Consider the following 13,290-nt stretch of genomic DNA (forward strand, 5'->3'; position numbering starts at 1 on the left):
GCTTGCGACTGCAACCAAACGTGGTTTTCTGATTGGTCTATCAGCGGTCAATCGAACTATTAACCCCCTTTTTTTTAACACTGGACTTTTTTTTTTTTTTTTACAGTTGCTCGACAGTAATGGATTATTTTGCCAAACAACTGTGAAAAGCATGGAAATATTGTACATTTAATCTCTAATAAATGTTATGAATATTAATTTGATTTAGTATAAACAACAGTTACGTGCATCCCATAGTTTTTCTAGTGACAGACTGCTAGAAAACTTTTCACAGTATTTCACAGTAAAGTCCCGCCTTCATTCTGTATGTGAAAAATACCGTTTACGGGTGGGGGATGGGGAAATGCATACAGCAACCTGCAATATCATTGGCTACTAGTAAAATTCGAACCAACAAGCTGACCCGTGATTGGTCCGTGTCTCTGCGCGTTTACCTTGAAGTGTTTCTCTTTTACACCGAGCTTTTATTGTTCCTCTCTGTTTGAGGCCAAATTGATTTAGCTTTAGTTCTCCTCCGGATCCGCGCCCCAAACAACCGACCCGTTACAATGGTACGTTTTTCTTTATTCATCAAACCGGTATACAGCACCTCTGTTTTTCCCGTGTTGTTGTGTATAGCGCGTGCTTGGCGTTATTAACTGATGAATGAGTAAACGGCGGTTAGTGCTAATCCGCTAGCGTTAGCGTCCCCGTTGTCCCCGCGCGCTCGCAGCTTCACAAACAGCGCGTTGTTTCTTTTAAAATAATGTAAAACTTTTGCTCCTGGAGTCGATGTGGCTTTATATCGATGCTCCTGATCGGAAACTACAGCGGGTTGAGTAAAAGCTGATGGTTTTTGGTTGAGATTAGTCAGTATAACTCGGAAGGCGGCAGCTTTACACAGCGCCGCCGTGGATTGTTTACCTTTCCTGCCTGCAGAATCTCCCTCAGTCAGCTGGGCGACATTTTCTTTACTAAAATCAACACCCAGAAAAGCTGTAAAACATAAAACTAAATATTTTTTACAACTATTTTTTATTGTTTAAACGGACCGAGTTGATGTTTATTAATTAGTTCTCAGTGTAGGTTTGAATTTGGCTCATATGTAATAACTAGGTTTATTTGACTACCTGGTTTGTTCATTCATTGGTCCTGGAAGCTGGTTGTGCAGCCAGGCTTTATTATTATTATTATTATGATAAAATTATCCATTGCTATTTTATGTAAAATCACTTTTTTAATCCACGATCACCAACCAAGTAGCAACATGCATTAATATTCCGTTTGTGTCTCAAAAAACGGGAAAATATCTTCACTTCAGTAAATATTTGATTTTGATATATGATATAAAATGTTTTTGATCTGAAATAACCGAAATTACAACTGCATGTAAACTAAGGCAGAGAGAAAAAAACCCAGTGTGGAAATGAAAGTTTTCAGTCTTGTACATTATGCAGTATTTAAAGTGTTCCATCGTTTACTCTCCAGGATTTTATAATAATAGCAATATTACATTTAAATGCACGACAATACACACATGGTGCGTTAAATACATTATGTATTAACTACAGTAAATGCGCACAAGTTATTAAAAAGGCTTCGGTTCACATCGGAGTCGAATCTAATTGAGTCGGTTCTCGGATTTAAAGCTGTTTTCGAATAAGGAGTCGATTTCCAAACTTTGGTGTCGATTCTGCACTCTGGCGATGGCTCGCTGTTGCTTTGGGTCTCATTTGGTCCACATGAGATCATCTGCTAAGTGTCAGTGATGTATTGCAGTCAGTGAATTATCAACTCTGTCTATCTTAATCAATTCGTAAAAAAAAAAATATTTTTATAGTAACAAATGATTAGTTAAAAAAATCACTCTGAAAAGTTCACAAAACTTCTTTAAATCTCAAACGCCATTATTTCTTGTTTCTTACATTTAATACCCAGATATTTAGAGTTGTAAATAAATATATACATAATGACTATGATGAGTGAAAGTCTGAGACCATATTTCTTTCTAAATATTTAGGATGCTCTACCTAATGTCAACATTCAACATTTATTATGATGTTTCTGTAAGCATGTTGTGTGAGTGTTTTTAATTTGTCTTTATAAAGGCTAATGTTTGCTCACTCTGGAGTTAAATCTAACCTTGCTTGGGTATTTCATAAAATCCTAGGCTGGTGGCAAGGCAGGAAAGGACAGTGGTAAAGCCAAGGCAAAAGCAGTGTCTCGCTCCCAGAGGGCTGGACTTCAGGTATGTGGCAGTATTACTGCTAATGTTTATGTCAGCATTGTTGATCCTTACGTTCTTGTTTTTGACAACATTGAATCCGTGTAATAATGGCTGTGATTTTTCTTTTTTTTGCTTAAATAATTAGAAACTGGGGCAAATAATAGTCATACTTTCATGTTCATTCATATTAATGTTTTTGAAGCAAACCAATTTTAAAGAACTTAAATAAATAAAAAATAAACCTATATTACTTCAAATATAAACAAAGATTGATCACAATATGATCAATCTATACTATATGAATAAATTATATATTGTGTATATATATAATCATTTAAATCATTTGAAAAAAAATAGCTAATAGCTAATACCTAAACCTAAACTTTATTAATATTATTACATATGTAAACTAAAAGGTCCTTAGAAAAATGTTCATCACTTTCGGGTAGAATAGCAGTTTTTTTTTCAGGGACACAGATGGGCTGGATCAGGTTGCAGTTGTTTTGTTTTGTGTGTGTGCTACTATGACTGTAGGTTCATCTTGTGAAAATCACTTTTTTATAGTGTAGTGATAATGTATATGCAGCTAAAAGCTGAGTGGTGTTATTAGAGAGATTTAGTTATTATTATTATTTTATTATTATTATTATTTTGGCCACAAGTCAATAATAATTCATTCTTCTGTCTGTCTGTAGTTTCCTGTGGGTCGTATCCACAGGCATCTGAAGACCCGCACTACCAGTCATGGGCGAGTGGGAGCTACAGCAGCTGTGTACAGCGCTGCCATTCTTGAATATCTCACAGCTGAGGTAAATGCTCATCAGAGACTCTTTGACAAGCTAAGTTTCCGAACAATTGTACAAAATTTAAGTTTTCAATTTTACAAGAAACCCGTCTCTTTAATGTAACTTATTGCGCCTAGTGTCATAACTAGGAACTGCATCGAGCACTGATTAATGTCTGCTGAGAGAGGACTGATGCTGCCCTGCTCTCCCTCTGAACATTTACACTGATAGAGGAAGGGGCATATATTCTGCAACCACCAAAACTTGTTTTATAGCAAAATGTCAGAACTGAATCTAATAAATTATAATGCAAGTCGATTACAGAATAATTTCTCCTGTAAGATGTATTACAATTGTGCATCAGAAATGTGGACTATTTCCTTCTTAAAGACTGTGGGCTAAATTCCATTTAGATCTAATTTTGACTCCTTTATGTGGATTGTACGATGCAGTTACATGGCTTACATATTGGCCAAGTTTTATGTAATATTTTTCCACCAATAAATATATCTTTATTTCCATGTGTACTAAATGAAGATAGTTGATTGACACTGCTCTTTAATTAGGTGCTGGAGTTGGCAGGAAATGCCTCCAAAGATCTGAAGGTAAAGCGTATCACCCCCCGCCATCTACAACTGGCCATTCGTGGAGATGAGGAGTTGGACTCTCTCATCAAGGCTACTATTGCTGGTGGAGGTAAGAGAGGATTTTCAATTGAATGCTAAAGCATTATTTAAATAAAGTAAAATAATAAAGTGATTGGCTAGCTATGGAACATGGATATACATTAAATTATTTTTCTTATTGTGAGTTTGAGATTAATCATTGAACTGTGTGTTGTTGCAGGTGTGATCCCTCACATCCACAAGTCTCTGATTGGGAAGAAGGGCCAGCAGAAGACTGCATAAACACCATAGTGTTGGGGCTGGACTCAAGGACTTGTGTTCGGACTGTGATCAGAAAAACTTGCATTTGTTTGTTTATCCGTTCTTTTTCATTTTCTTTTTTAAATTAATGTCCATGTTGTATTAGCTAACCCTGAGTAATTTGTTAGTTTACCATCAACAAAATTAGTTTAAAACCACCAGATCCCTGTGTCAAACCTATTTTAGACATGCAGGAATTGTGATTTTGTCCTGTTATGAAAGTGAACTTGTTTGATTGGCTAGAGTTATGGAAGTGTTTTATACTGAAAAATGGAACTGATAAAAACACATTTTTTACAAAATAGAAAATGTTTTGTCTCTTTTTTCCCCGTCTTCAACTTTAAGCATATTCCACCACTGTTACTGTATGACACTGCCATATAGTGGATAATAAATCAGCACTTTCGCTTGCTTCAGTAAGTACCTGGTCAGGGTTGTGGTGGATCCGGAGCTAATCTGATGTGCCCTGTATTTTAGGAGGTATGATCATTGGCAACAGTTGGACTAGCAGGGTGAGATTTTTTTTTTTGTATGACCAGTACCTTGATAATTAGCAGTTATTTCTAGCAAATTATTTGACTACCTACAGGTGAGGTCATAATTATATACACCTTGCCGAATCTCCTAAATAATACATTTGTCTAGTAATTTTACATGTGGTATATAATACAATAAGATATTTATTGTTTTCTTGGGTGATTTGTATTCATGAATCCCTTGTTTGTCTTAAACAGATAAACTGCCCATTAAAAATACAGAAAGTGCACGTCTTTTTTAGCATCTTTTGCATTTATGGCTACTTTTCAGTTTATAAGTTTGGACTTATGTTCGAAATTGACTTATTGTTACAAAGTGTGTAGACATTCCTGATTCTCAGGATAGCAACATGATCGAGCCAGGGGTGTAAACAGAAATAATATATATATAAAAAAGAATGAACTTTATGATAAACCAATTAAAGTAGTATAAATGTAATGACAACAAACTTTTGATCATGCAAGTAACACACTATTAAGAATCAAGCATAAAATGCAGTTTTTATTGGGTTTTGTGAACAACATATAAACTGAAATACTTTTTTAGTGCAGTATCAACTCAAAAAAATGCAATTTTTATGATCCATCGTCACTTTATTTTTAAGATTCTGCAAAGCATATGTAACCTTTGGACCTCAACTGTAGCTTACAAGAAGAACTGAAAGATATGAAGTGACTTTACTATGGGTGTTTATAGCAATCATTTTTATTCTAAACCGTGACTGTGCACATGCATGTACTGAGTAAAAACTGCAGACAGAATATTATTTTTAAAGTGTTTAAAAAAAAAAAAGAAAATGTAAAAATGGCAGACCAAACATTAAGTGTAGATTATTATTATTATTTTTTACAAATGGCAAGGTTGAAAATCCAACTAATTACTAGAATTATTATGGAGCTCAATCATTCACAACATGAACCTTTGTAAAATACACAAAATACACAAAGTATAAGCGAAGTAACATAATTGGTTATTTAAGTACCTCGATATTACTCGCATGTCCCTCAGCAGCTGTATTAATGTACATGTAATAGCATTTTAAACATACATTTAATCTACAGCAGTGTGCAACTATCATGTAGTAGTATGAAGATGGATGATCCACTGTTGCTGCCACTAAAGGGAGCAGCTGAAAGAAGAAGTGTGCATCTACCATATCCGCAAAGGCTGATGCAGCTGCAGGTTTTAATTAAAACCAAGCAGCAAATCTGTGGATTAGATCATAAACTCTGATCTACAGCTTCACTCCATGATACCCCTGAATTTGTTGCACTTCTGCGTGACTAACACTAGGAGGAACCTTTGCACCAGGGATACTGTCTTTTTTCCACTTTGTGCTCTTGTAATTTCTTTTTCAGCTCAGTTCTGGACTTTATTGGAATAAACCAACTTTGGCTACTCTACATATACAGTGTGTAGAGCTCTGAGCAGACAGTGTGTTTCATGGCAGGTTTTTTTCTACTGTTTCAAAAGCTAGCATCAACTTTTCATCAGCACCAGTCAAAAGTCTGCCCTGTCATCCTAAAAAAGATCCGATTGGGCAATCTGAGAAATCGACAGAGCTTTTGGAAAGCCTCGTTGCTGAGGGGTGCATGTGGCCTTCCTTTTGATTCATCCAGGCACTTGTCATGTCCTGCAGAAAGCAGACAGTAAAAACCTTTAGTGGTGTTGAAGTAGAAGTTATCAGGCATTATCCGTGGTGGAAGTTCCAGGAATTTTTCTGCTTTTTGAAGTTCTGGGAAGGGGTCCCGGATTAATGCTTCTCCATCAACAATATGAAACTGCTTCCTAGGGAAGAACGCCAACCACCTGGCCAGGTGTTGGTGGTAAAGGCTTCTCTGGAGAGCCTTGTAGTTGAGGTTGATGTGACCTCGGCGTAGAAGAAGCTCCTCCAGAGGCTGGTATGACTTATTCTGTTGCATGCGGTTGTGCAGGACCTGTGTGTAGTCTGACACAAGCCTCTCGGCTGGGTCTCGGACGATCAGAAGTAGTTTCACTGCAGGATTCATAGACCACATTCTGGCTGGAGCCATAGATGCTGTGAAATAACCTGGAGTCTTTTCCATGGTTACTTGCCCATCAAGGGTGAGAGGCATCTGGGCACGATACCAATCCAAACCCTTGTGGAAGTTTTCATCAATGTTAAAATAGTGCACTTCAGCCTTGGCCACCTCCACATCTGGATGAAGGTTAAGCATCTCCAGCAGGGCTCTGGTGCCACCCTTGCGTACCCCAATGATAATGGCACCTGGTATGCGTTGTGAGGTGCTGCTGTTTGTGGTCTCTTTCAGGTTCACTGAGATCACAGAGGTCGTGGAGGATCTGAGCTCCCGCAGGCACACATACAACTGGGCCTGGAGCACCAGTAATAGGATCAGTGCCAGGAGGAGGGTCCACAACATGGTGACACTGCTGTCAGGACAAGGGTAGCAAAGAGGCAGAAGCACACAGTAGTGGGAAAGAGGACACACACTCGGCAGGAGGACACACACACAGGCCTATACACAACAGCTGTTGTTTGCCACTGCTTCAGATCTTCACCCCAGCTTTCTGTAGAGAAAATAAACAGGAAAATATTTTAGGTCTAAAGGGTTGAATGGAGAAGAATCATAGTTTAACTGGACACTATTTTGTTGTTTAATGCAATAACAGCGACAACGACAACAACAACAACAACTAAATAATACTACTAATAATAAATGTGTTAAAAAGAAATATAAGTTTACAATAAAAATAATAATAATATAAAAAAAATATATATAAATATTATATATATAATATATATAATATAAATTATATAAATATATAAAATTGCAGTTATACTCAGTTCAACATGAGTGTTTAATTTGTAAAAAAAAAAAAATATATATATATATATATATATATATATATATATATATATATATATATATATATATATATATATTTTTTTACAAATTAAACACTCATGTTGAACTGAGTATAACTGCAATTTTAACTTGCTCAAAAAAGAGAGAAAAAAACCCATAAAAAAAATAATTTTATAATGTAAGTAATAAGTTATAGTAATAAGTACAAGTTTTATAATGTAATGTAACAGGAACAAACTAGTCTGGCTGATGTTCCAGCCAGAAGATTAAATGTAACTTCATTTATATATTAAGAACAATGTAGCACTTTACGCTCTCTCTTTCTATCTCCCACCAGAATTTACAGACCAATTGACAGAGCCATTGGAGATGACAGCTCTTTTTCCTTTTTTTGTGGGTTTATCTTTCATAGTTATACCAGCAGAGAGAAAAAAATACTTATAAAGAAACATAGAGTTATAGAAGCACTAACATCACCTGCACCAGAACTCAAGTCATGATCATTTCCCTCACAGAAGCACCAGCTGTAGCCCACTGAGCCACAAGCTAGGCTTTTACATGAAGTGTGTAGATGATGACTCAAACCTGAACACAGCAAGAGAATTCACACCCAGCCCACAGAGCCACCACACTTCTCAGATGTATTGCCCTTTTAGGGATTTTATTCTTTATTAGAAAGTTGTTCTTTAAATAGAGATTAAGATCATGTGAAAAGCAAAATGTCTGAGTGTGGGCTCAAACACAAACACAGTATGCACACACTGTTGAACAAGTGACCTAGGGTGCATGCATTGTTTATTTGTGATATCCCTTGTATTTTACATCACAGACACACATATATTTTGTTTTTTCTGAAGGCCAAGAGACGAGGCTCAAACTGTCTCTCAACTCAAAGCTATCTATCTATCTATCTATCTATCTATCTATCTATCTATCTATCTATCTATCTATCTATCTATCTATCTATCTATCTTCATATCTGACATACTACTGCCCATTTCTTTATCTAGACATGGGCAGTAGTATGACGGATATGAAGATTGGACACAATCCAAAAGATTAGTAGCAATAATGGCAATAATAGTTTAGTGTATTAAAATTATTTTGTCCATGTTGGTGTTGATTGGACAAAATCTGTATGAGGAGTAGTGGAAATAGTATTTGACAAAATCAAAACATTTCAGATTTTCTGCTTTCACTTCAGCCTAGTCCTATGATAGCATTTGCTATTATTATGCATGTTCTTCAGGCAGTATGATTTTCAGTGAATTTGGTGTCTTTTTGTAAATAGTTTAGGCCAGTCATTTCACTACAGGCCTGATGGGGCTGGTCTTGGTGTGTACTAACCTCCCTATTGAGCCGTGATTATTAATTTTTCTTGGTCTCTGGTCTGGAGCAGTAAAGCCGTGTAAACAAGCACCACTGTTCCTGACTTAATTGCTCCGCTGGGAGATAGTGTGCAGGCCTCTTGGCCTCCTGCTTGCGAATCTGTCAGCCAATCATGGAACACTCAAGTATGAAGCCCATCATCATTTAGCGTTACAAGCGTCATCAACTCCACCATTATGGACAGAGTGTCCATAATGTCTCTCACTTCATCCTCTGGAGACAAAGTCGTTCTTAGGATGACAATTTGACAGCTGTTATTCTGAAATATCACACTCTGCTCTGCCAGATGTAGTCCAGTTCGGGACATTAACGTTCATTTGCACTCCTGATCAGTTTTTTCAAAGAGTTTTATTGACTTCTGTGGTTTAATAACAGTTTTTGATGATAGCAGTAATGGGTAATTGCGGAACGAATCGTTGCTTTTTGAGCACTTTCTCTAAATTGAGACAAGTAAATCGATCCACAAGCATGAACAACAAACCCAAAGTTTTGACAAAGTTGCTTTGTTTACTTTAATTGTCCTTTTTATACTGTTTTCTACTGAGTCAATCTTGAATCTTATAGTGCTGTTAGACAGCCCTTTTATTATTAGCAATTAAAAGTGATATATCGTAATATTTTGGCTGTATATATTATTCCTGTGTGGATATAAAACACTGTGAGGTTTTTATATGAATAACTTGCTCAATGTTTTTAAATAAATTGTTTTAGTGTGTCTCTTCAATTCCACCTAATATACCTTACACTGCCTGCTTTAGATTACTATTTATAAAGGTCACCAAATTTCATTTTATTGGAAAAACATTTATGACCTGACTTACAAGAACACAAAGATACAGCTGACCTTAGTGACAAAATATTCACCAGCATGAAGAAAAATGTCCAAGAACAAAATTCTATAACACAGGCAAAATATTTCACAGTGGTACACTAAGCTACAGTGGATATAAAAAAAGCTGAACACATTAATGAAATTGCAAATGTTTACATTAAAATATTACAACAAACAAATCCAAAGGAAAATATTTAATTATTTGCAATATTTAATAAAAACAAACTACCACAGCTTGTTTGCATAACACCCCTACCAAATAAAATTATGTGGAAGCACCTTTTGCCTTTACTACAGCATCAAGTCTTTGTGAATACGTCTCTATAAAGTCCACACATCTACAGATCTAGACTTTGAAATTTTATCCCACTTCTTTGCAGAAAAGTTTTCAATGGGATTCAGGTCTGGACTCTAGCTCGGCAATTTCAGGACTTTGATTATACTTTTCTGAAGCCACCTACTGTTATGTTTTGATGTGTGCTTTGGGTCATAGTCATGTTGAAATGTAAAATTCCTGTTTAATTTCACCAAAATATTTTGGTATTTAAAGCTATTCATTTCCCCCTCTACTTTGATAAGGGCCCCTGGCCCAGCTGAAGAGAAGCAGCTCCAAAGCATAATGCTACCCCACCATACTTTACTGTTGGCATAGTGTTTCTTTGGAAGATGCTCTGTATTGGCTTGTTGCCAAACATCCCTTTTAAAATAATGGGCAAAAGGTTCTACCTTTGATTCATCGGACCATAACACATTTTTCTGTATGGTTTGGGGTAACTGAAAAAACTTTTGGCATAATTCAGATGGGTTTTCATATTCTTTATTTCTTTTATTAAATTTTTTTTTTTTTAAAGGCTTCTGTCCTGCTGTTGGCCTCTTCGTAGCCTCCCTGATAAGTTTTCTCCTCGTCCTCTCATCAACTTCAGATGGTCATCCTAAACTTTTCTGTGGTGCCACATTTCCTCCGCTTATTGATGAAGGTTTTGACATTTTATGAGTTGCTCAGTAGCTTCTGGTTTATCAACTTCAACATCATACATGACTGTATAAGACTATACAAAGGACATTACTCATAATTACACACTCCAGTAGTTTTCTGTCTCCGATTTATTGTTTTTAAGATTTATAATAACCCAAATGAGGATGTATCTGCTTTTGAGTCCAGTTCCCCTTAAGGTTTCTTCCTTATACCATCTAAGGGAGTTTTTTATCTTGCCACAGTCACCCCAGGCTGCTCATCAGGGATAAGCACAAATAATTTCCTTTAATTTTTAAGTTCTGTAAAGCTGCTTTGAAACAATGTCGATTGTGCTTTAGAAAAAAACTTGAACTTAAACTACATAAAAAGGTGATTTTGATCTGATTTTAATCAGAATCAATTTAATTGGTGGCAGGTGTACGCCATTTACCTACAAGCCTCATTGTGATTAAACCTGAGGACCATTAGAGCTCCCATTTTGAAAGTGTGTGCAGACTTATGCAATTATTATTTTTTTATTTAAAATGATCCCCTTCTGGATTTTTGAAGATCAAATTAAGGATGTGTATTAAATGTAAAATGTAAATGTAAAAAAATTTATTAAATTTATGTTGTTAATTCTTTTTTATATTTAAGAAACCTGTAAAGTAATAAAGGAGTGTAGACTTTATATCCACTGTAACAAAATAAAAAGTAGTGGTTGATAAACTCAGTAAACATGCTGATTATGCTGATAGTGAATATGCTGATTCCTTATTTAATGTCAGGAAGTACTGACCTAAATCATATTTTTTTAATTAAACTGTTTGTAGTGCTGTTCTGAAGGAAACATGCTGTGCTGTGAGTATGAAAATGTGGAACATCAGATGTGAAAATTAACCCACTGAATATGGATTTGTTTTATGTAGGTTTCTTTTAGTTAGATTTATGGCTGATAAATTAAAATAAAATCTTTGCATTTGTTTCACTTGTTCTGTTGCATAACTTGTGTTTTTAGCTTAGTATTAACTTACCTCAGTTTGCTAGGTAACTGGAAAAACCCCACTTCGAAAACTAACACAAACCTTTACCTTTATTATTGACTCAGATTGAAGAATATCTTGGCTGCAAATTTGACATGTATGCCAATGCAGTGCAATACTTAAGTGCCCAAGTGAAGTACCCTGGCTGTATACATTGACAGGAAATAAGTATTTTTTAAACACTCTGATTTGTCTAAATGCAGGAGGTGAAGGAATGGAGACAATTGTGGAGCAGGTCATTGCTGAATTGTTTTCTATTTATGTGTTGTTCCTGCTACTTTCAGGTCATCCTACTCCTTTCAAGTGACAGCTGTCTTCTTGTATCAAATTCTTTATTTTTAGTCAAAGAGCATGTTGTGAAATCCTGAATGGTGCACCTGTAAAGGATGATTAGTTTTGGTTCCATTAACTACCCAATCGAAAATTATTGGACCACTTAAACTGACAGGGATGTTTAAGTTCTTTGCTATGGCTCTGTAGCTTTTTCATTAGAATGTTGTTGAATAATATTTTCTTTCCTAAGAACCTTATGAAGTTTTTCATCACAAAATATAAAGCCTTTGAATGCTTTCGCCCCTGTTAATATACTTTAAAAAACTCATCTTTTGTTTATATTTATGAATATGCTTGCGGACCACTGGCCTGTACAATATCTCTATATTATAGCTCTATATGGACTGGAGTAGTTTTATGTAGGGAGGTGGTTTAATGTAATAATTATTGATGAATCTGTGGAATTTTAGTTTTGTCTGGATCCTTACATCAGTATCTGGAAAAACTAAAACATATTTTAACTCCTCGAAAAGCATCAGTAAAAGTAGCCCCAGGTTATGTACAAATAACCACATATAATGTAGAGTACATGCCTTGGAGTATATTGCCATGTTAAGTCGTATGGGTACAAATTTCTATATATTTTTTTATATATTATATGCACGTAATGATAAAGCATTTGCATGATCAGGAAATAATTAAAACTACAGTTAAAGTAATCAGTTTGTATTAAAGATATGAGGCACATGTAGAATGCCCGGTGTGATCACCTGGTAAGTACAAGTGAAGACACATATACATATATGTATGTATATAAATGTTTTATTTTTCTGGGTTGGGTCTGTAGAATAAAATATTTACTTATTGCTTAACTATCATTATAATGGATACATTTCTTTTGTCTCACATTCTCATAATGCCTCCTCCAGTTTCATCTAAATCTCTTTCTATTACCTTCACTCAGGTTGTGAGATTGTTTCCAAACAACAGCAACATCACATCCCCTTTGTGACACACAATTACCCAGACTTCATTATACACTGCTGACTCTGTAATTGTATTTAAAGGCTTAATTATGCTGAATGAGTTCGATGGGTTACAGATGGAAGTGAGCTCGGCTTCTTTGGTAAATGACCCTTGAAAAGAAATGTGGCAAATACGTTTTTTTTTCCCTCCACTTTTAACACTTTAAACTGCAATGAGTTTGGAAGGAAAAACAATGTGTCTTACAAAATAAAAGGCTATCACTGGTGCATGCAGTCACCATACTGGCCCTGTTGGTGCAAAGAAGTTGGAATTTGTCAGAAACAAAATTGGGTTCATTTAGAGAAGGTTTCAAATAATCACTTCTTCTTTTAAAGGTTGGTGTAAGTCTGTTTAAGCTAGATCATCTCAAGGATGGTGTTGGAGTTCTTATTTGGACTAGAGGCTCTTTTACACACTGAAAAACTTAGTCTAGACCTTGTTTGGCTAAATTGTAAGAATATTTAGCTAT

At 35.6% G+C, this 13,290-nt stretch overlaps 2 protein-coding genes and 1 long non-coding RNA gene across 4 annotated transcripts in view; 2 read left to right on the forward strand and 1 right to left on the reverse strand.

The window, feature by feature from the left end:
• Nucleotides 1-13,290, forward strand: part of LOC310718318 — a 198,226-nt gene that overhangs the window by 161,083 nt on the left and 23,853 nt on the right. The window lies entirely within an intron of this gene.
• h2az2a (H2A.Z variant histone 2a) lies at nt 393-4,226 on the forward strand. The gene is made up of 5 exons (XM_083527087.1): nt 393-551; nt 2,150-2,227; nt 2,902-3,015; nt 3,558-3,687; nt 3,838-4,226. The coding sequence occupies exons 1-5, from the start codon at nt 549-551 to the stop codon at nt 3,897-3,899; spliced, it is 387 nt and encodes a 128-aa protein (XP_083383213.1). The 5' UTR covers nt 393-548; the 3' UTR covers nt 3,900-4,226.
• The window catches only part of hs3st1l2 (heparan sulfate (glucosamine) 3-O-sulfotransferase 1-like 2), a 31,621-nt gene continuing 22,559 nt past the window's right edge, over nt 4,229-13,290 (reverse strand). For both annotated transcript variants that reach the window (XM_083527047.1, XM_083527048.1), the window contains one exon: nt 4,229-7,004. In XM_083527047.1, coding sequence (XP_083383173.1) covers nt 5,945-6,856 — 912 coding nt within the window. In that variant the 5' untranslated portion in view covers nt 6,857-7,004 and the 3' untranslated portion in view covers nt 4,229-5,944. The remainder of the gene's footprint in view (nt 7,005-13,290) is intronic.

Source organism: Silurus aristotelis, assembly GCF_946808225.1.
Source record: "Silurus aristotelis genome assembly, chromosome: 23".
Lineage (NCBI taxonomy): Eukaryota > Metazoa > Chordata > Actinopteri > Siluriformes > Siluridae > Silurus > Silurus aristotelis.

Coding starts and splice junctions, on each gene's coding strand:
- h2az2a (XM_083527087.1), top strand. Junction 3,016..3,557: donor TTGAATATCTCACAGCTGAG/GTAAATGCTCAT, acceptor CTCTTTAATTAG/GTGCTGGAGTTGGCAGGAAA. Junction 3,688..3,837: donor GGCTACTATTGCTGGTGGAG/GTAAGAGAGGAT, acceptor GTGTTGTTGCAG/GTGTGATCCCTCACATCCAC.